Below are 23,531 nucleotides of genomic sequence, written 5' to 3'. Positions count from 1 at the left end.
GCTCTTCAGCTCAAGGCTAGCGCTCTACCACTTGAGCCAAAATGCCACTTCCAGCTTTTTCTGTTTATGTGATACTAAGGATCAAACCTAGGGCCTCATGCATGTGAGGCAAGCACTCTCCCTCTGAGCCACCTTTCCAGCCCCTGGAAGAGGTTTTCAAGGTGAGCTTTATGCACATGACCACCGACATTACCCAGTATGAATCCCATGGTGCACCTCCGACTGTCTGGGGCCAGTTCATCCCTGTCATCAGCCCAGTCTCCTGCGCGGAGGACAGTTCCCTGCCCGCGGGTGATTGCCTACGTCACTGACTACTCCTCAGCCTTCACACCCCATTGACTTCTCCGTATCATTTATCTGTGGATGTGTCCTCTTCCTTCCTAACCCTCCTCCTCCTGCGGGGAACAGGGCTCCAGCCGCATCCCCCACAGCCGTCTTCAGTCTCTCACTTCACTCTGACGCCTGTCTCATGCATGTCCGCAGACCACTCCCACGCCTGGCACTGACACCCGAGTCACTCTTCCCAACGCCCCTGAGAAAACCCATCTGCCATTGTGGTCAGTCAGCTGTGGACCATTGGCTGTGCCCCACACCAACCACGACCAAATCCAGAAAATTCCAGCCTTGCTCTTGCAAGTCTTCTGGCCAACGTCTACAGAATCTGACAAATTTTTGGACCTAAAATATGTACAACTAATTCACACACACCATTTACACACACACACACAAACAGACACTCCATCCCACACACACATACACACACAGAGTAACTTTATGGAGGTGTGGGCAAAAGTCTCTTTTCTAATATACTTCCACAAGTCACTTACTTAGTTGGTGGCATGTAAGTCAAAGAAAAACTATCCCTATTTCTTACATACAAGCTCAGGGGGAATGGAACTTTTTTCCCTCCTAGTACTTTGAGCATTAGAACAGAGCAATGATCAGCGCTCAGAAAATGGCCAGACAATAAGTATTTGAAGTTCTGTGGGCCTTCTAGCCTCTGTCACAGCTGTTTAGTTCTGTCGTTGTAGTCAAAGTCATCACGGACCATATGCAAATAAGTGAATACAGATTTATTCAAAGACAACCTTTTTTAGAAAATCAGAGCTGTCTGGATTTGGCTCAGGCTGTGACTTAAGGCTTGTGCTCTAAATTAAGATCTCTACAAATGTGTGCGTGTGATAAAACCATACATACGTTGTACGCTGAGGAGCAGAAGGAGAAGGAGATGCGGGAAGAGCTCCCTCTCTGACAGGAAGGGGGTGAGGAAGCAGCAATCAGGAAGAGGAGGAGGAGAAGCAAAAGGAGGAGGAAGAGAAAAAGCAGAAACAGGAACAGGGAAAGGAACAGGAGTAGGAGTAAGCAGAAGGAGGAGGAGAAAGAGCAGGAGGAGAAGCAGGAAGAAGAGGAGCCGGAGGAAACAGAGGAGCAGGGAGGGGAGCGGGAAAGGACCGTGTCTGCACACATCGTACAACATACACCAAGAGGCCAACTTAGAAAAAGGCAAGGGTCATCAGTGGAGCATTACCTTCCAGGAGTTCACTCACTTGTCCATTCACAAAGAAAGAACACTTTGTAAATTGATCACTTACCATATTTTGTCATTAGCAATCTGGCACTGGAAAGTTAAATCTCTATGTGACAACATTCACAGAAACTTCGTTGATCCAAGTCCCAGTTACTTTTTAATATTCAAACAGAAGAGTACAGCAAAGTAGGTAAAAGTATTGGGACCAAAAAGGCCTAAAATATGGCATAAAGACAAAGAAAAGATACATTAAATTTAATGTGAAATAAAATATACTCAATTTACAGAAAATGGGAACGATTCCATGCAAGGAGCTAATAAGCACTCTCTGGGGTTGCCATGCAGAAGGCTCTAGCGCAGACACGCACAGAGAAGCGTCCATCCAGTCCTTCCGAGAAGAGCTTCGGTCACAGGCTGCAGGCCCGCCCGGCTGCTTTGACTAGGCCTTCTTCAAGTCAGTTTTAGACAGCAGTTCCTATGAGAGCCTCGGTTGTGTGTACAACAATTGATCTTGGGATTCCTCAACAAAACACGCAAGGCAATGACTCCCGACCTGCAGCAAGGCAGCCGGTATCCTCCTCACGCCACCACAGCACCCCAGGTCCTCATTCTGTCAAGGAGGAAAAGGCCAAGCCTACAAGGTAAAGCTTAAGCTGGCGAGAGAGAAAAAGTGTGACTGCCATCTTCCAAGGCAGACAGGCTTCTCTGGGAATCCTGTCACGAATCTAGCTGGAAATGTTTCAGATTAAAATATGAGAAAACAACATCAATAATGAAAATTCCTTGACAGATTCTCAATGACTGTGTTTAAACATGAACTTTCTCAGTGTTTGCACTTGCGCACACACGCACATGTGTGCACTGATGCATACGCACATGTGCACGCATATGCATACACAGACCTCTGTGCATATTTGCATGTATGTGCACACATGGATATACGTACATACTCACATGTTCATAACTGTATGAATATTTGCACATATGCCTATTTGGACATATAACCACATATGCACACAGTGCATGGTTGCACTGGCCCACACACGTGTGCACACATGAACACCCATGCATATACTCATGAGCACATGTGCACTATGCACACATATGGACCCACATACATAGGAACACAGATACACAGTACACACACATGTGCACATATGAATGGATATATGTGCACATGCACACACGTGTGTATGTGTGTGCGTCTATCCATGCGGCCACATATGTGCATGTGTATATGGCTCCCCACTGGTCCACACGGCGCCTTCATGCAAATCTGAAAGAGGGGCCTCTTCCTCCAGACACATGGAGGTGTGCACACCCCGAGGCCCCGCACACATCCTGCCGATGGCCCCCAAGGTAGAGTACAACCTACTCAGACAGAAGGAGCCCAGGAACTCAGCCCACGATGAAAGAACACCCTAGTCATCCTCAGAGGAGGAGCTGTGCCCCAACAATGGGCCACGATGCTCCCCAACTCCATCAGATGAAGACATGGTGAGCAGAAGAGTGGGCAATGGCCCAGAGGGAGGCCTGGGAGAGCGCTGGGCCACATGCCACACCTGCTCTAGCCCCAAGAGCCCAGCTCCGCCCGAGGGCCTGCTGCTTGGAAGCAGGGAGCAAGAATGAAAAGGCGTTAAATGCTGATCACCCACTCTCTTCCCACGACCTAGCCCCCAGCACCCATGCTCTCTCCTCCCAGAGTGCAGGGCCTCAAGCACTGCAGAAACCAGCCAGGCCAGGGACCACAGATCACTCACTGCTGTGGCAACATCCGGGGCCTGGTGCCGTGATCACGCCCGCCCCTGCCGTCCCTGCGGTCCACCTGTTTGCTGTGTGTGGGCAGGGGGCAGGGAGACCCCAGGGGCCTGCAGGCACTCTCTTCACCCCAGGCTCCAAGGACCGAGAGCAGACTCCCACAAATCCAGCGATTGATTGCTTAGGCCTGTCCTTGCCAGCAGGTAGAAGCCGTCAAGGTCTATGTACACAGAGTTCCAGGTCCCAGAGACTCAGGAGGGGAAAAGCCATGCCAAGGAGTTTCAGAGCTACTCTGGCTCGCACCAGGAGTGTGGTTTGAAACTTGCTGTTCAGCTGTGGCCAGCGAGAGCAGGTCTTACGGGTCCATGGGGTTCCTGCTCGACAAAGGACTGTCCCCCCCAAGGAGGGTTCTGGAACCTACTCACACATTCCTTCATTCCTTAACCAAAAGAAAACACACTTAGAATGGACAGCTAGGAGGCAGTTTGGGGGACAAGCAGCCTTGACCATGACGTGGAGAATTACTGGGGGGGCGTGCTGCCCCCTGGTGGCTGCGTGGGTGTGGGAGACACTGATCCTGTTGGCCCGGGGCTTCTGGGCACTTGGACATCTAGCTCAATGGGGCTCCTTAGGCAGGATGAGTTGGGACCAGGTGCCCCAAGAGGGGCCCCCCGTGCACAGTGACCTCGGGGGGCCATGGAATCCCCCTCCACAAGTGTCTGTCCAGCCCTTGTCTGATGTTGGTGCAAGGTGCAAAGTTAGATTGCACATGGCAGGGCGGCCCTGACCTCTAAGCACGAGCTCTCTCCCAGCTCAAATCACCCGGCCACATGATCTCCTCGCCCGAGGGGTGGGGGGTCCAGACCCCTGCCCACCCCTGCACAGCAACTCCCAGCTTTTCCCAGCAAGAGGAGAGGCCAGAAGTGCCCCCACAGTGCCACCAAAAGGTCATTCATGGCAAACACTCGGTTCCTTCTACGAAGGAGCCTGAATTTCAATATGTGCCAAACAATGGGTGAGCGACCCCAACACATGGCCTGGACATGGAATCCCTCATGAGCTGCCCTGACCCTTTCTCCCCTCCCCCACGCCACCCCAGTGAGGGAAGCCAGCATGCCCTGTGACTCCACTGGGAAGGACTCAGTGCTCACCATTACCACCCGATTCCATCCCTGGGCGGGGACTTCCCTGTGAACCCCGATCCTCAGAGCACATGACCCTAGGTCAAAGCCCTGCAAATCCCGCAGAGGAGACCCCTCCCACACCAGGGGTCTCAGTAACTCTCACGGCAGACACTGTCCTTCCTGGGCGCTGTCCACCCCCACAGCGATGGGGTTGGCTCCCCTCTCCCTTCCCTTCATGCAATGTCTCCCAACAGGACTGTGTGCTCCTACACACAGAAGCAGAGCCCACACCTTCCGTGCACAGCCACTGCGTGTGCACCGCAGGAGGGGACACAGGTCGCACCCGCCTGCTCCCCCTGGTGGTGGTAGAAGGAGCGAGGCACACGTGTGCACGCCTCTGAGCTCGGGGCAGAGCCCTGCAGCCCAGGCAAGCCATTCTCTTGCTCTGTGGGGGGGGAGGAGGGGGAGGAGGTGGGTGTGCCCCACTCTCTCCTGGCTCCCGGGGCCCTGCTAGATGCACAGAGACTCTGAGGAGGCCCGGCCGGCCACGCGTGCCATGGGGCACGGGAACGCAGCCTGAGGTTCTCTTTCCTGGAGACCCGGCCAGGCACGCAGGTGTGGGCGCGGGTGTGGGAAAGCTCTCTGAGGCCGGGAAGAGCGGCCCGGGATGCTGTCTTTTGACTCCGCATGAGGACGAGGTGTCCTGTGGCACTGGCTTGAAAGCAGCTCTCCTTGGGCTTTGTTTCCCAGGGCGCATCAGCCTCTGCACCTCCTCTGGACACACATGGATTCCACAGCCCTCCAGGGTCTCTGTGCACAGGGTGGAGGGGACTTTGGGGCCCCTGGCCCCAACTTATCCAGTCTAAATGTCCAAGTGCCCAGAAGCCCCAGGCCACGGGGCTCCCCGTGTCCCCCTCACCCACCCAGCCACCAGGGGGAAGCACACACCCCAATAATTCTCTACATCCTGGAAAAAGGCTGCTTGTCCCCCAAACCTCCTCCTCCTATCTGCCCATTCTAAGTGTGATTTCTTGGGTTTCTGTTGTCATTTAGGACCGGATACTGGACTCGGTATCTGACACATTCACGCCATGCCTCCGACTCCTAAGGGCATCTTGTCAGCTGTGAGGCCCACATGGCCACACGCCAGGCCTAGGAGGGCTCCCAGCCTGTGGGGAAGGTCACCCATGAGGTCACCTGTGGGAGCCCCTGCCTCAGCCCCCATGTGGCAAGGAACAAGGGGGGGCGGGGATCCCCGAGACATCACAGCAAAGAGCAGAGCATAACCCCGGCAGAGGCCAGACAGACAGACACTCAGCAGGAGAAGCCACAGGTAAAGGGAGGCAGATATAGCTGACAAGTGGGGGAGGGGGAGAGGGAGGGGAGAGGGAGAGACAGAGAGAGGGAGGGAGAGGGAGAGGGAGAGAAGCAGGTTTGGGTTTTTTCCACTGACACAACATTCATTCACCACCAGCTTCCGTTCTATTTATAGGATGCTCACCAAATCGCTGCTCTTCTACTGTGATCATAAATTGACTCACCAAAACAAGCCAGGGCTCAGCATCCCCTTCCCACCCAGGCCCCGAGGGCCCCCATCCCCCGCCAGAGGCCCAAGACCCTTCCCGTGGGGGGGGGGGGAGGCAGAGCAGAGGCCTCTGAGGTCTCCACACTCTCCTTTGTCCAAGAGACTCAGCTGTGGGGCTCCCTGGCCTGGGGCTTCTGACACACAAATGGCAGGGGGGAGGGGGGAGGGGGAGGCCTGAGGTCCCACACAGCAAGGAGACCATGGGGGCCTCCAGATCCAAGGACCCTCAGGGAGCAGCCGAGAGTCATTCTGGGGATCTCCTGGAGATTTCTAGAAAGCTGGTGGCAACGCAGCAGATGTGGGGTTGGCAGGGGGAGGAGAAGGGCAAGAGCAAGCACCAGAGCCCCAAAGCCTAGTTCTAAGGGAGGGGGCAGGAGGTTGCTCTCCCCCAGTGCCCAGGGGAAGGGTCTGCAGGCAGAGGGTCGGGGGCTGAGCTCTGTGCGCACTGGCAAGGGCAGGGCAGGGCAGGGCACCTAATCTGACCCTCAGAGCACCAGGGGTGGAGAAAGACAGGACATGACACAAGTTCTCTGAGGACCTTGACGGTCTGGGAGTGCGGTGAAGAGACCGCAGTTCAACGGTCAGCCCCCACAAAGCCCGCAAGACTGAGGGCAGGGTTTCTGGCTCATCTCCACTGCCACTGCTGGCTCATCGCACAGCTTTCCCTCTTACAAGAGAGAACACAATTGCAGCCCGCCTTCCCTGCAACTTAAAATCCAAGCACTGCCTGTGATTTCCCTTTAACTATTAACTGGGTTCCCAGCCTGCCTTGGGGAACACACACTCCTGCCCAGAGGAGATCCCCACCCCCACCACAAGCAGCCCTGGAGGGAGCCTGGCAGCTCACAGATCTGGAGGCGGAGGCCAGCGTCCCCTCTCTTCTCACCCAGAGATGGCAGCCAGAACCGGAAGGGCCTGCAGCACAGGGCTAGGTCTGCAGGGGGAGGCCACGCAGGGGAGGGGGGTCCTGGGCTGCACCCTAACTAGAGGGAGCTGAGGGGGGAGCTGCTCAGCCAGACCCAGGTGCAGAGTCCCTTCCCCATGTTCAAGGAGCGGGCAGAGGCCCTGCTCACTGAAAGGTGAGGCACACACATTTAGGGACTTAAAAGGGACACCAGTGAGATCCGGCAGCCATCTGCCCCGGGGGACCCCCACGTGTGGCACCCACGCAGACAGGACAGGAGGCCAAACACCAAGACACCCCGACCAGACACACGCAAGTGATCAGAGACAGCTAAAAGGAGAACGCAACACTTCTTTAGTTTCTAGTTACTTTTACTAGAATACAAAACTAGTTCCAGCTGCTCTTCAGGGTGTGAAGCATGTGGGCTGCCGAGGATTGAATTCTGAGACGAGACCTCGCTAGGAAAGTGCTGCTCTGCCCCATGAGCTACGCCCCTGGTCCATTTGCGTTCCTGTTTTCTGATAATCCTGAATTCTGAATGTCCCCACATCCTAGGCAGCCTTGTCCCTCCAACCCCTCCCCTCCCTTCCTCAGCAACAGGCTTTACACCTGCGCTCCACCACATCCCAGTCTTCAACAGAAACTAATTTTCCTCCCTAAAGCTGTGCTTCCTCCCCCCCACCCCCACAATATTCTTTGGCCTCGGAGCAGAAGCTAGCAACCTGCAACTCTGAAGTATCCCGCCCAGTGCGGAGGTGTGGACCAGACACGTGTGCTCGCAATGGGGGGGGGTAAGGAAGGTAAACAGGAAAGCCTTGAACGTATAAAAGCAGTTCTTCCTTACACAGGGGTGGATGGGGCACCATCGGAAGGCAACCTCCTGGGCACAAGGGGTAGTGTGCTCAGGCCAAGAACTCTGCAGAGACAGTGGGGAGGGGGGCAGTCTCCAGAAGGACTCTGAGACAACAGCCAGAGGCCACCCTGTCCCTGGGGAGGGCAGGGTGTCCGGCCCTCCCTACAGGCAGACCTGACTTCCTTCTGTGCTCAGGGGATCTCAGGCCTTTTTGCCCCGTGAGGTTCTGAAGCTAGATGACACAGCCAGGGAAAGAAAAGGTCAAAACACCTTCTTCTGTGCCCAGAGAAGCCAGCCACGTGGAGGCCACACACTGTGGGCCTGCCCCTTTTGCCTTTGTGGGTAAATCCCTCATTTGGGGCAGATTTGGGGTTGTGGCTTGGGATTGGCCATGCCTGTCATGATGGGTCCTGACCACCAGGGGGCGATGTCAGAAAGGGTGGGGGGTGGATGGAATACTACTGCAGACTCTCGTTCGGCTCATGCTGGTGTGAACACCTGGAGGCAAGGCGCACTCCTTTGGCAAGACAGGGCCCAGGATGTAGACTCAGCTGGTTGATTCCAGAGGCTCCTGGGTGCTGGGTGCTCTCAGCCCAGGATCCACCTCCGCTGCCAGGTGGACACTGGAGGCAACAGGCCTCCATGGAGCAGCTTCACCCTGCTCCACATTTCCTTAAGAGAAAGGCGCACCGTGCATCCGTATGTCACCCATGAGCCAAAAAAAAAGACAGAAAAACCAGCCCCATATTATTAACTACCCAGAAGGCTGCGATCTGAGGATCAAAGTCAAAACCAGCCCGGCAAAGCTTGCCTCCAATTCTCCAGCAAAAGGCTGGAAGTAGAGGCATGGCTCGAGTGGTAGAACACCAGATATGAATGGAAAAGCTGAGCAAGAGAGGCTGTCAGCTCCAACCCCACTATGAGTGTGTACACACATACATACACACACACACACACACATCAGAGCAGTGAGTACCAGAGGCATCCTGGGACCATGACGAAGCCCAGTCCTCCAAGGACAGAAAGGTCACTGCTCCCGGGGGTGGTAGAGTGCTGGGTCACAGAGGCTGGCCTGTAGGCGGAGGTGGGTTTGAGGCTCTCCCTGCAGCACAGCTGCTGTAGGTGAGCGCAGACACTGAGGCCAGCGGCCAGCGGCCAGCGGCCAGCCCCCAGCCCCTCGGCTGACCGCGCCTGTCTGTAGAAGCCAGGACAGAAACCAAATCACCCAGCTGGCTTTTATGTGGATGTTTTCAGAGCTTTCCTTCTTCCACGTCATTCTTCCAGCAATTCTCTATTTTCTGAATTTCACACAACTGTTGTCACGTGTCTGGGGAAAGATTAAACAACAATCACCAGCACTAGATACAGATCAGCTGAGAGGCCAGTATTTAGCCCCAGAGCAGCACCTCAGCGGAGGCCCAGGATGGGGAGCGGGGAGAGCCCCGGAGGTGACCTCCACAGGCTGCACAGGTGTCCTGGGATTGCACGCTGGACCAAGGGATGGCTCCATCATTGGAAGGGCCAAGGCTGCCTGAGCATTCTACTTCTCCTCTGCCTGAATCCCCCTCCCCCTTCACACACACACACACACACACACACACACACACACACACACACACAGTCCCTCACCTGCAGTAGTACCCTGTGAAACCCTGAAGCTTTCCTTATCCTGAGCACACAACAATGGGTGAGACTCTATCACACAGGTCCTGGTCTCCTTGAAGCAGGTGGGAAAGGAGCTGACAGGAGAGGAAGGAAAGGAGTGGAGGGAAGGAGGGAGGGGAAGGCAGAGGAGGGAGGGAGGGGAAGGAGGCCAGCAAACCCAGGGCACTGGGGAGAAATGAGTGGCAAGCTAAAGGCTAGGGTGGCATTCGCGTATGTGTAACCGCCAAAGCTAACCACCCCAGAGGCAGCTTTTGCATCTGGTAAGCACGGCGCTGGCATTACAGCCCAGCCCAGTAGAAGCCCAAGGCCCCGTGTGAGCCTGAGCAGTTTCACCCTGACCTTTTCGCCAGCCCAGGCAGGGGCAACTCATCCTGGCTGAGGACGATTCCACCTTCAGGGAGCCCATGACGAAGCAGAGCACGGAGCTGGGGGAACAGGCCATCACAGAGCCTTTCCCTCCATGCCCTGCAGAAGAGCGCTGAGCAGCCATGTCTCTGCTCTGCCATCTGCCCAGAGAAGACGCTTCGCAGCGCCTGTGTGCGTCTCCTACAGGACAGAGCTGCTTCGAGCTGAGCCTGAGCCACACAGCTGAGGAAGCGTGGACTTGGTTTTTAGCACTCTGCTGATAACAGACCGACACATACACAAGAATGACGATCCCATCTACCTCCCAGTCCAAGCAACCCGCACGCATGCTTCGTTCTGGTCCGATGTGTGACTGCAGCATCAAACCTACACATCCACGTCAGAGATCTGACATGTGCAGACCTCACGCACCGTGCAGCAGTGTCCTGGAAGGCCTGCACCCACGGCCTGGGGCCCACGGGAGACTCAGCTCCCCCCCCCCACCCCCAGGAGCCCCTTCAGGTCTGGGTTTACCTTACCCAGAACCTGCCGAGGCCCTTGGTGTAATGAACCGGTTCTTTCCTAGGACTAGATCGTGCCTGGAAGGATGGTGCCAGGGGAAGCCACCTCTGCCGCAGCAGGTGGAACGCACCCTAGCCGTTGGGCATCTGACGGGCGGGGCTCAGGATGTGTACTCCGTGCAACTGGCTGTGTCGGTCACTTGCTTTAGCTGTGGAAGGCCAGCACTACCAGGGTGGGGGGAGATCACAGCTCCATGGGGCCTCTGAGCTGGCTGTCTCCCCAGGCATGGAGGCCTGGATCAGAAGTTAACGCATACTGCGTGCTGAGTCCCTGACGCAAACATCATGGCTGCCAGGGCGCGGCTCCGCTCCCAGCAGCCCTTGCTGCTCCCTCGGGAGTGGACAGCTGCTGTGGAGCGGCGGCCAGGCCTGGGCCGCAGGTGTGGCTGCGAGAGGCGCTCCTGGCCCTGGGCTTGGACCTCCCCCAGGTGTATTTTCCTGACACGCCCTAAGAACTGAACAGTGTTGAGCATTGGACTGTTGTCCAGGCTGGACCTGCTCAGAACACTTGTAAAAGGGTGTTGGGGCGTGGCTCAGGGGGTGGAGCACCAGCAAATGAATGAAATCAAGTGTCACGTACTGAATTCGAATCCCGGTCTTGGACAACGCAAACCATCCATCTGTGGAGAGGCGTGAGTTACTTGGCCAAAACACCCACCTTGGCGATGCTGAAGGCACCATGGAAACTGTACACACACACGAAGATGCCACGCAGCCCGGACTCCGAGCCGTCACTCACGGGCTTGTAAGCACTCTTACCACGCTTGCTCACACGTGAGCTGTTTCCAGGTACACCGGATGGGCGCTGGGAAGGGTTCGCTGGAGGGTGTGGGCCTGCCAGGTGCCGGACCGCGCTGCGGGTCCCTGGCCAGCTCACTCGTGGGGACCTGCTTGCTGCTCTTCCACACGCGGGGCTCGTGAAGCTTGGAGCCATCATGAGCCCGGCCCAGCACCGGCTCCCTCACCAGCCCGTGACACCCCAACCCACGACCTGCAAGCCGCCTCGGGCGACAAGGAAAGTGCCTGCCTACTCACGCACAAAGCTGATTTTCAAAGTTTATTAAAAATCAAAGAATAGAAAAACTTTACATAAAAATATGTCAATTTTAGCTTCCACATTGTTGTCCACACACTCACACATAAATCGGAACATGGTAACTCTGTGAAACCTGCAGCGCACACTGCCGTGGTAGCCAGGCCAATTCATTTGGTTCACCGTGACAGGAATGGACATGGTACCTGTGTCTAGGGAACAACCTTTAAAACGCACACCTACATGCCGCGGGCACGCGCCTGGGCCCGCAGTGGCTTCCTTTCGCAGGTTTACAGTCAATATTGCTAATGTGTAGAGATTAGTACAGGCCTAAGGATCAGTGTTGATAAATATGCTTTATCAATAGGTTCACGATTTAAATATTTTTAAATATTTTGGATGACTCTAATCCTCTCGACTACAGACCCCGCATGTGTGCACGCGTGCGGCTCCGCTCTGCGAGGCCTCCAGGCGCCCGAGGTCCGTAAACAGCCGGACTGCTCGGGTAGAAGATGGAGGGGCCCCGCTTGGAGCGGCGGCCCCGCGCACAGCTTGCTGTGCCGGTGGCCACAGCCCCCGGCGCCCGGCGAGGACAGCCACTGCCGCACGCCGTTCGGGGGCAGGGCCTCCAGCCTCTGATCTCCGCGCTCTCCGCTAGCGGACTTCCAACACCAACCTACCTGTAGTGTTTAGCAGGGCCAGACCCCCCGTTTTCAAAACAGGACGTCAGAGGGCCTGCAAGATGCAACCAACTCCCGGGACAACCATAGTGCTCTGAACATTCAGGGTTCGGCAGGATGGATATATTCTTGTTCAGAAAAAGGTAAGAAAGACAGTGGTTGTTGTGGCAGAATACACTTGCATAGGATACCGGTATGCTTCGGACGCTCCTGGGCCCACGCGGGGCTGTGCTCTCCTGCGATACGTGAAGATACTCCCCGCCTGCCCCGAGCAGTGGAGGTACTTCGGGAATAGTTGCTCTTAACAGAACGAATGCATACTGCTATGCAGATTCCTCCACGGAATCAACAGAATTCCTTTCTCCACATTCCTAAAACTGGGCGCGCCTTCCGGGCGCCACGCCGGCCCGCCACGCCACGCCACGCGACTCCGCGGAGCCGAGCGCTTCCAAGTTCACATTTTGCTTAAAGATCTAACAACCTTTCCTCCCCTTAGAGAGTTATACTTCTGGCACTTTAAATGCTGGATTTGTTGTCTAGTTTAAAAGAACCAAAACAGCAGAACTCCTGGTCAGAACAGCCCCTCAGCCCGCGGCCTGCCTCGGGGCTCCGAGACCCACCCAGGCCACGCCGCTCCTTCCGCACATCTGACCAAAAGAAAAGACACAAAATAAAGCCCAGACCCTCGCGTTACGGTGTTTGCGATGATGCCCGTCAGACAACCAGCCAACATGATGAACCCAACTTAGAAAATGCAACTTGGGAAAGGATCTACGCTTGTTTAAAAAAAAATTCCCTCCTCCCTTAAATATAACTTATGTGAAAATATGAAATTAAATAAAAAATATCTGAGTTATTGCACAAATCATAAGTTTTCAATATTTACATAGAAAAACAGTTCCAGAGTTTCAAACAAGATGTGAGGGCAGTAAAACGATGGCCTCTGACCGGCCTCCCCAGCAGGAACGCAAGAGCGCCAGGAGGGGCCGACCCCCGCGACAGGCCCGCCACGGAAGCGCCACGCCCCGAGCGCGGACACGCACGGGGCCACGGCAGGGCCACGGAGCACGCACCCCGTGCTCCCAAACCCGCCCCACCCGCACGGCGCGGCCCCCGGCAGACGGGCAGACACATGTCCGTGTTGAATAAGGCTTCACAGATGAGCACGGGGAGCTGTTCTGGAAGATGGACGCGACCACCACACAGAGAAACATGCAGAGTGATCAGCGGCGGGCGGGCGGGCGGGCGGGGCGGGCGCTCTGGCCCACGGCTGAGGTGCTGGATGCTGGTCTTAGTTCCCTGCAGTGCCCAGGGCGGGGGCAGTCCAGGACGGACACAGACAGGAGCCATTATCTGCTCAGACTCACGGGCAGGCTGTCCCTCGTGTGCGCGTGCTTTTTCCTCCTCCAGCCGGTGCGGTTGTACTGATGGTGCCCCCGGTTGCCCACCGGGGGCCGCACACCTCCGCTGCCCACAGAGCTGTAGCCACCGCTCTGGGCGTGGCTGTGGGAGCCTTTCATGGAAAGTTTCATGCCGTTGTGCTGCTGGAGAGATGGGGGAGAAGTGTCAGAGTACGACACAGACACGCGGACCCCACACCAGCCACCCACCCCATCTACTGGAGAGCACTCTGCCGAGACAGGCAGCGTGCCTGGCCACCCTGGCGCACTGCCCTCCACCGGCAAGGCCGGGGCTACAGGAAGAGGCCTGAGGACGACTGGCGGGTGCGGGCGCTGCCACGTGCACGGCTGGAGGCAGAGCAGGGCACCGACGTCTCCAGATTAATGTCACCTCCTTGCAGCCACTCCCGGGAAGCCTCGCGGGCCAGGTCTCACCACACAGCTTCTCCACTCTCCTGTCTGGTTTCTTCTGCACCCCACAGGGATGAGAAGCTCCCTGTCAGGCCTCGCCCAGACTATGACTCGGAACCACGCAAGTGGGTGGCATGTGCCCTGGCCACTGTCAGGGGCAGCACACGGGCTGGGGACGCTCTCCGCACAGACGGAGTAAGACTCAGAGCAAACCAAACAGCAGAAATGCAGAAAGGAAAGCATAAGCTAACGCAATGAAGACGCTCCACTAAGAAGTGGAGTGGCACAAGACATCTCTCCATTCTCCTGCTCAATTAGCATAAAAACTAAAATTTGAAATAAGCTAGCTTGAAAATGAAAACTATTTTGTTTTCCAATTTATTGGCCAAGTTGATTTCATTACTCAGTTTCCAGAAGTGGAGGATAAAAATCAAGAACCACTCTTGACCAGTTATCACCTATTTCTGACAGATGAGCATGGGACTGTGACAAAAGGCCTACTGCTAAAGGATGGCAAGAGTGTTCTGTTATATACTAGAAATGAGCCGCAGAGAGCTAAGGACAAACCCTCTAGAATAAAAATGCACTGGCCTAACTGGATTAGACTTTTTTTTAGCATGCCAGTACTGGAGCTAAATCTCTGGTTCTCTTACTATTGCTTACTTTTTTCACTTAGGGCTGGCACTCTACCACTTGAGCCACAGTTCCACTTCTAGCTTTTTTGGTGGTTAATTCCAAATCAGCGAGCACCTCACAGGCTTTTCTGTCTGAGCTGGCTGAGATCCTCAGATCTCAACCTCGTAACTAGCTAGGATTACAGGTGTGAGCCATCAGTGCCTGACTTAAGGACTATCTGGCATAAGATGCGAACACTAATAGATATACCAGTTTATTGAATCCCAAGGGAAAACATCAAACCCTGCAGAGCAATCTTGCTAGAAAACCCAGGTCACACTTCTCCACGCACATGAAGAGCACAGGGACTCATCACGGAAGCCGCAGGCCCCTCGGGGCTCCTGGGAGAGCTGGAGGACAGTGAACGGGGCCTGGCCATGCGGCCCTTCATCCACGCAGGCAGGGAGGCAAGCAACTGGCAAACACAGCGCCAGGGACAAGTGTGTTCCTGGTCTTACCCTCTGCTTCTGGAAAACTAATGTAAATACCTCAGCATGAAAAGAACGAGTAAATGGGAAAACAAAAGCCTGCTTCAAATTTCAGCTGTATGCGAACCAGCTCAGCAGAAGAACTGAGACGTCTTGGGACAATTGACGTATATTCCATTTTAAAATAGTTCAGAAAAGAAAGTTGAGTAACCAGAAAGTGACCCCCACCCCCTTTAAAACCACTACTGGGGGTGTGAACACATGTGTCCCCACAGCTGGGGGTGTGAACACGTGTGTCCCCCACAGCTGGGGGTGTGAACACGTGTGTCCCCCACAGCTGGGGGTGTGAACACGTGTGTCCCCCACAGCTGGGGATATGAACACGTGTGTCCCCCACAGCTGGGGGTGTGAACACGTGTGTCCCCACAGCTGGGGATATGAACACGTGTGTCCCCACAGAGCTGGGGGTGTGAACAACGTGTGTCCCCCTCAGCTGGGGGTGTGAACACGTGTGTCCCCACACGCCCGGATGCACTGCTGGAGGGCAGCGGCGGTGACACACACCTTGTGGTACACGTGAGGACTGGACAGCGGGTTGGGGGACGTGGAGGGGATGGCCGGGGAGGACACGTGGTGGACAGCCTTCAAGGAGGTGGTTCCTTCAACGCCAGCCTGTCTGCAGGGAACCGGGGACACCCCGAGGGTGGGCGGAGGGATCGCAAACCTGGTCTAAGAACAAAGAAAGAAACATTCACACCTGTCCACAGCAAAGGCCCAAAGCCCAAAGTCACTACAAGCCAGGCCTGCCTATGAACAACCCACCCACACACCCGCTCGTACGCTTGGTAAAGCCTCAGTGTTTTCTCATGACCTAGCAGTACTGCCCTTGAATTGGAAATAACTCAACTTCTGGAAGAGCAATACAATATTCAGTCAACCCAGAACCCAATTCTAAAACTCACTGAAGACCAAACCACAATTCAAGCCATCAAAATAGCAAGTACCACTTGGATCTGTGGGAAGAGCCCCTGAATAAACACTCCCCCCCAACCCCCCCCCCACCTCCTGCTTCTGACCCAAGGGAACACGAGGTGCACACGGAGGGAAGGTGGGAGCCAGGAGCAGTCCTTCTTGCCTCTTCTCTTGCTCCTGGGATGCTCCTTCCCAAAGCGCCCATTCCCGCCACAGCGCAGGAGTGCTGGTGAGCACCAGTTCTCGGACATGAGGCCACGAATGCCCCGTCCCATCTGGGCATCCTGTTGTTCATCACGAACACCTCTGGAGGGAGATACCGGGGAATGGTGCGCAGTGGCTGGCCACCATCAAAAGCACTCCAGGGAATAAAGAGCAGGGGCAACAGTAAAACATCCCCTTTGTTCCACTCTGCTAGAATCTTGTGCTAGGGAAATCTCAGCCTCTCCTCTGCTCTCCAGGGAAGTGGATCTCCAGAAAAGCATGCTCCGTTCTTTGGGATCTCCAACGCCCCTTAGTGACCACCAATCAAGGATCCCCAACTGCATCCCTGTAAGACTCAGAAATCATGTCCCACATGGGTAGCCATCATTCTGCAAGCTCCGTATTTCAGGATGGAGCTCACTGAATTGTTCCAGTGGAAGGAACCACTTTCTACTGACATAAATACCTTAGCCTGCCTCACATCAGACAACAGATTTGTGTAAATACTAAGTGAGACACTCGGCCACAGCACCCACTTGACTTAAGACTCCCCAATATCCCTAGAGTCTGCAAGGACCACAAGTAGTCACAGCAGGAGATGGAAGAGATGGGCATGCTGCAGCTCTCTGAGACACTGAACTTGGCACCAGTTAAACTGTAGCTGCCCAATGCAATGGGCAGATGTGGCAAATAAGTTTATCTGGACAAAATTTAATAATTTAAACAACCGCCTGAGAATGTTACGTATATGCACCAACAAGGTGTGTGGGTTGTGCTGCACTTCCTGGGTGCGACTACAAACTCCGTCAGCACTCACATGTCAACCTCGCAGTGTGAAGCTCTGCATTTGGGGAGCTCGTCTGACTCTGCAAATGGATGGATCCCAGCAAGCCAAACTACTCAAGAGACCAGTCTGTGGAGCTGTTTCAACTCAGCCCACAGCTCTAAAGCTAGTTTCATTCACTTTCGAGTAAATGAATGTGCTGTGTTCATTCATATTTAATTCATGTATAATGAAGATACTAACACCAAGTTTAGTATTTGCAACATTCTCATTTAGACTTCTAACTTTAATCCAAATTTCAAAGTAGAGCATAGTCTAATAGGAATAGTCTCCAAAATAATAACAGGAAAAGTCTCAATTCATATTAAAATGCTAAAAGCCTAAACATTGGGATGCTGAGATCAAAGCAGTGGCCAGCATCAATCTCTCCAGGACAGCAGCAGTCTCCTTTTGGATACTGAAGGAGCAGCTAGAAAGATGATCACCTCGGCCCTCGTCAAGTAGCATTTCAATACTCAAGAACCCAACAGTGTTCTGAATGCTACGATCAGACACAATGAGCCTCCATCAACAGCCTCAAAGACTATCTTTTATAGAACGATGGGAAGTGAATTCTACCCTAGAAAAAACATATAGTGAGATAAAGATGCTTGGCCTATCACAGATGCGAAAGATTCTTTTTCTAATTCTAAGCCAGCACTCCTCTCCCGTCCTGAGCTCTGTAGTCAAAAGCCGTAGCCTGGGCTTGTCCTCTGAGAAGTCCTGTACCTGACTGCTGGTTGTCATGATCAATAAGACCTGTATCTGTTGTTTGTCATGATCAGTAAGAGAACTGTACCTGATTGTTGGCTGTCATGATCAGGGAGAAGACCTGTACCTGACTGTTGGCTGTCATTATCAGGGAGAAGACCTGTACCTGACTGTTGGTTGTCATGATCAGGGAGAAGACCTGTACCTGACTGCTGGTTGTATGATCAGGGAGAATACCTGTACCTGATTGTTGGCTGTCATGATCAGTAAGAGACCTGTACCTGATTGTTGGCTGTCATGATCAGTAAGAAACCTGTACCTGATTGCTGGCTGTCATGATCAAGGAGAAGAGCTGTACCTGATTGTTGGCTGTCATGATCAGTGTTCTGGAAGTGCTGGGCTGAGCCTTGCCACTGGGCATCGGCAAGGCAGTGGGTAGGGTGGCCACCAGCGCGGTCGGTGCTTGTAGGCTGAACTGGTAAACGCTGGGTGTGCTGCAGGGCGGTGTGTCTGAGTCCTAGAATCCAGCACAAACAACCAAAAGAGCAGCGCTTCAGCTCCGAGGAGCACCCACACAGAGGCCACTCTGAGAGCTTGTTGGAACCATGCTCCTGTCTGAACACCCTGCCATGCTGCCCGCCAGTCATTGCAACATGAGAGTACGTCAAAGAAATACTGGAGAGACACCTGGACCTAACTTGTCTTTTTAACATCCAAATCGGTTCTTAACAGTCCACAGCTCAACCATGTGCTTCCACTGCTCCCAACCAAAAGGTCACATGGGCAACTAAGACTGGGACTCTCAAGCCAGTGCCAGAGGGGCAGCCCAGCGCAGGCTGCAGGGAATGCACGCACACACGCCACACACTGAAACCAAGGCTGGTGAAACTGCTATGGAGGCCTACCAGGCCTGCACCCGGGGCTGACGACCCAGGGGACGCGGGGGTACTCACAATATCGCTCCCTGAAAGTGAGGACACGGAAGAAGCGGAAGAGCCCGAGGAGAGGAGCTGGGGACTGGACAGGGACAAAGTCAGGCGCTGGCTGTAGGGTGAGCCGGGCTCCAGGCTCTGTGCCTGCTCCCCATTGCACGTGCCGATTCGCTCCTTTGTCTTAATCCTGTTGTCTGGGGTGAGAGAACACAGCACAGATCACTGAGAGGAGCTCCCAGAACGGCCAGTACAAGGGGCAAACAGAATGTTACATTCAACTCGTCTGATTGTAGAACAATATTCACCTCATTCACTGAAAAACATCAGATTATGCTTACAACAACATCTCCTGGGCTGGGAAGGTGGCTCAGTGGTAGAGCGCTTGCCTTGCATGCCTGAGGCCCTGGGTTCGATTTCTCAGCACCACAAAAGAAAAAAGAAAAAAAGCCGAATTGGTGCTGCTGTGGCTCAAGTGGTAGAGCGCTAGCCTTGAGCTGAAAAGCTGAGGGACAGCGCCCAGGCCCAGAGTTCAGGCCCCACGACTGGACCCAAAAAATAAAAATAAAAAAAAATAAAAACATCATCTCCTGTAGCTTTTAAGAAATCAGAAAGCATTTCTCATAAAAATTTAGTACCCTAAAAACAAGGTTCTATAAACACAAGTACATACTGTATTTCAAAGACAGAGTAACACAAAAGGATATAAACTAGCTACGCAATTTCTTAAGCCAACTACATGCTGAAATGTTTTACCTTGAGTGAAACTGAATAAAATACATGTGCTCATCTTCTCCACATTACTAATACAGCCACGAGAAACTTCACAACCCACAGGTGGAGAGCATGCACTCAGTCCCACTGGACTGTGCCGATCTACAGCCTACAGTATTGAATTGCTGCTCATCAGAAAACCTAGGTGTTTTTGCAGCTGGCGGGAAGCAGACCACAGAGGCTAGGTCCCCGGCCGCGCGCGCCTCTCACCGAGCTCTGGAGACAGGTGGGTCCTGCCACCCCACTTCTCTTTGATCCACCTCCGGTAGTCGATCACCTCCTGAGTGACTTTGATGATTCTTCCTAAAGTACTAGGAAAGAACAAGGTAGGACATCAACACCACTTGGCAGGTGGAAGGAGCTGAAAACCCCTCTAGAGTAGCTGTTTGCACTTAGAGAACACTGTGTCGTGTTACTAAGGAGCACAGACAGCCTCCACAGCAGGGCGTCAGAAGCGCCATGGGAACCCGTGGCCCAAGGAAGCAGCGGGGAGCCCAGAATGCAGATGCAGGACCTCCATTACCTTTCAGAATCCCTGTTGGGATAGGATCTGGCAAGTGGCGACACAGCATGGCTGAGCACAATGTAGGCGTAGTCAAACACCTGCTTCACCTGCATGGCCCCATAGGAGCTCCGGCCAACATCATTCCCTGAAATGGAAAGGCAGCTGTCAAACCTGGCTGCAGGCCTGAGCTGTTATCCCGCAAGTTACTGGAAGTCCAGCTCTCACCACCAAGATGCTCCCAGGCTCCACCAGCAGAGCCGAGCCAGGCCAGCACAACAAGTACGCCTGGAAAGCAGCACCTGTGAACGCACCACGCATCACGGCACACACAGCTAGTGCCTGCAGGCTCAGTGTGCATCATCTATGTGGCTCTGGTCTGTCACCATCACCAGGGAGGTGTGAGTCACATGAAAATCCGCTAACGCCCCAGACTGCCACGATCACAGGAAGCCAGCAGCGCTGACCTGCATAATTGTGAGTTCGGAATAACTGCAGATAGAGCTGATAGCTGACCCTGAGTACGCTGCCACTGAACTCATGATTGTGGAACCTGCAGGAAGTTAGCTCTTTGGGGAAGAAAGCCCTAGATGTGAACCCTCAGGTGCTAAAACTGGATTCACAGCAAACCAAACGAGGCCATCACCAAGTAAGCCAGTCAGCTTCATTTTTATAAGGTATATACTTGTGTCATCCTGCACAAAACAGGGCAGTATGGCTAGTTTTTTTCTTTTTTCTTTTTTTAAGGAGGAATAGTCTAAGTATCAGTACTTTATCTTTTCTACATTTAAAGATAACCCACAGTGATAACACAGTTCTTCAAGTACAATTAAGCAGACAATTGAGGGCAGTGGATGTCTCTAGTTTGAGAATACAACATAAACACACAGATGGGTGAGACGCTGCACCCAGTGCAGCCAGGAAATAGATGCTCCCATACCATGACACCAACAGCCAGCACGTTACCTTGAAGGCTATTTTTAGGAAAATGATCTCACCCAAGAAGCCGTAAGACTAAAAAATAGTACTGAATTTGAAGATATTAAAACAAAGCCTATAGGAGCAGCATAATAACAAGAAACCAACTGCAATGAAAACTTAAAGTGAGGAAGAGAGAGTATTCTGTGTGCAGCATATGGTTTTCCTAACACACAGCCCGCAAGAAGACAGAGGGCAGACAAATGGAGAGCACAAGAAGTCACACCGGGAAGCAACACGGAGGGGCAGAGTACCTGGAGCTGGCCTCCACCTTTTCTGTCACCTGTCCCTCAATACTATCACCAACAGTAAGACCAGTGTCTCACCTAATAACTGCTCAATAAACATGCGTGGGATTGATAAATAACAATGTGTTTAATTCTACTGTTTTTTTTAATGTAAGTTAAAATTTAAATTTATATCAAAGACCTTCATTGGGTTGGCAAAGACTCAAAAGGACTCTTGCCAAGGGTCTGGATGTATAAGCACTGACTTTACATGTCAGCACCAGTGGATGAAGCCAGGAGCCCTGCCTTGGACTCTTCCATTTGGTTATCCTTATCCCGGAATGGAACCAGCCCATCTACCCAAGGAAGGGACTAGGATGGACTGTTAAGTCAAAAAGCAAGCTGGTAATCTGTGTTGTAGACATTGTTTAAATAAAAGATGACAGTAACAAATATCAATATCCCCATAGGAAAAAATGCCCCAAAAGAAGATTCTAAAACACTTTGCTTTCTATCTTCATAACTTCTTCCTGGGAGGGACAAGTTTACAATGAGTATCGAACACCTCTGTAATCTGAAAATGCTGGGTCTTTTATTCTTAATTCTGGTTGGTTATAGAACATGAACACTTGTAAAGAGAGCCATCTTGTTAGAAGAATGAGGCATTCTGAGGGTGACGCTGAGCGCTCTCCTGTCAGAAGAGGGGGCTGAGAGGCCTCCATCCCTGCCAGGGGAGCTCGGAGCCTCACCTGGCAGCAAGGGGTCCTCAATGCACAGCATCGACGGTCTGTACCCACTGGTCATGGCTTTCATGATCTCTTCTTTGGCGATATAGGCACCTCCTTCTTTTATTCTAATACCAGTCTTCAAGTAATTAAAATTTCTTCCGTAGAGTTCAAAAAATTCTACAAGAAGCATTCCAAGGTTCTCATCAGCTCTCCGGGCATCAATTCTTGGATGCAACTGTAAAAGCAATGCAGTCACAATTCATATGGACTCAAGTCATAGTCTAAAGAAAATGACATATATCCAGCAGACTCCAGCACAGAGACCTGAGCAGCTGCACGGGGCCTCTGTGGAACAAAGTGCTCCAAAGAAAGACTATGTCTAGATGGCAGTCTTACACTTCATCACTTCAACTGGCAGTCCGTACAGGGAGGCCTACACACATACATCTAATTCGCCAAAAGCTGCCAAATGCTGGCACACTTGCTGGCTACACTCAGCATAATTTAGTCATCTGGATGGTTGGATGTAATTTTACGCAGCCACCTTAAGAGCACCGTTCTGAAATGTAACCAGTAGGGGGCAACATTACACTGAATAGCACTACCAATCACTTCAACAGTGAAGTGATTCCCTTTATCTGTCCCTTTATCTGTGCATTGCCTGACAATATTTGTAACAAACTCATATCCTGCTCATCATACAGATCAGCATCAGCCCTAATTCAGTGCTACCCTTTCATCGAGCAAGCAATGGCCTCATTCTGACCCTGAGCGGCAGTTCCTGAACAAGTCCTATGTCACTGATAGTGTGACTCTTCTCACATAATCCTCAGAAGCCCCCATGCTGCTGCCCACATGCAGTTCTTGCTCTTAAAGTGGATTCAAAAAGCAGCCTTTGTCAATCTCACTTGCTATAGACCCGGACCTCAGGAATGCGGGGTGCGTCGCCTTTCTATTGGACTGTGTCAACGCGGAATCTTGGCAGATTCCTGACAGATGCCCAAGTCCTGACTGGACACCTGTGAACACACGATGCCCCAAGGAGCAAGAAGTTACTTCGAGAGCTCGGGAGGTTTGGGCTTTTGAGGATTTGCTCATTTCCACAGTACATACAAGCTGAGTGTTCTTAATTTTGTCTCACCTTTATTGCTTTCCTGTTTAGTCATAATCAAGTATCTGAAAGTCAGCCAAGGGCAGAGCCTGGCCATCTCCCTCACTCAGCCATAAAATGAGCACAGGTGCCGCAATTAGTCCCGCCCTGAGCAGAGATGATTCTGGGCAGAGACAAAGCATGGGGATGTGGGAGGGAGGTGCTAATCCTGCCCGGGCTCAGTGTGGCCTCTGTGGGCTCCTAGGCCAGCTGCAAGGACCTTAAAAATCAGTGACACAGGACACAGCGTAAGTATGTCATGGTTGTAGTTGCCAATGTGCTACTAAAATATCCCAAACCAGACAATGAAGAACAGAAGGCTACTTTTAGTTCAAAGTAATTTCTACACACGGTGGAAGGTGTCTGGGGCCTTATCACTGGGGAGGGTGGAAGGCACACCGATATGATCAGAGAACCAGAAAACCGCAGAGTGCTTGCTGTTTCCATGTGTGAAAAACCTGTGTGAGGGCTGGGAAGGTGGCTCAGTGGTAGAGCGCTTGCCTTGCATGCCTGAGGCCCTGGGTTCGATTCCTCAGCACCACATAAGCAAAAAGAAAAAAGCC

General features: G+C 53.1%; 1 protein-coding gene across 2 annotated transcripts in view; it reads right to left on the bottom strand.

Moving 5' to 3' along the window:
* Nucleotides 1-11,386: 11,386 nt before the first annotated feature.
* Nucleotides 11,387-23,531, bottom strand: part of Papd7 (PAP associated domain containing 7) — a 19,474-nt gene continuing 7,329 nt past the window's right edge. The window contains exons 6-12 of one of the 2 annotated variants that reach the window (XM_013013876.1): nt 21,840-22,053; nt 19,907-20,033; nt 19,594-19,694; nt 18,634-18,806; nt 18,039-18,197; nt 15,535-15,699; nt 11,387-13,600 (exon numbers count right to left, since the gene is read on the bottom strand). In XM_013013876.1, the coding sequence (XP_012869330.1) occupies nt 13,406-13,600; nt 15,535-15,699; nt 18,039-18,197; nt 18,634-18,806; nt 19,594-19,694; nt 19,907-20,033; nt 21,840-22,053 (1,134 nt within the window). In that variant the 3' untranslated portion in view covers nt 11,387-13,405. The remainder of the gene's footprint in view (nt 13,601-15,534; nt 15,700-18,038; nt 18,198-18,633; nt 18,807-19,593; nt 19,695-19,906; nt 20,034-21,839; nt 22,054-23,531) is intronic. The other variant, XM_013013877.1, reaches the window with a different exon arrangement.

This window comes from Dipodomys ordii, unplaced genomic scaffold (assembly GCF_000151885.1).
Source record: "Dipodomys ordii isolate 6190 unplaced genomic scaffold, Dord_2.0 Scaffold21, whole genome shotgun sequence".
NCBI lineage: Eukaryota > Metazoa > Chordata > Mammalia > Rodentia > Heteromyidae > Dipodomys > Dipodomys ordii.
This window is presented reverse-complemented; position numbering and strand designations above follow the sequence as displayed.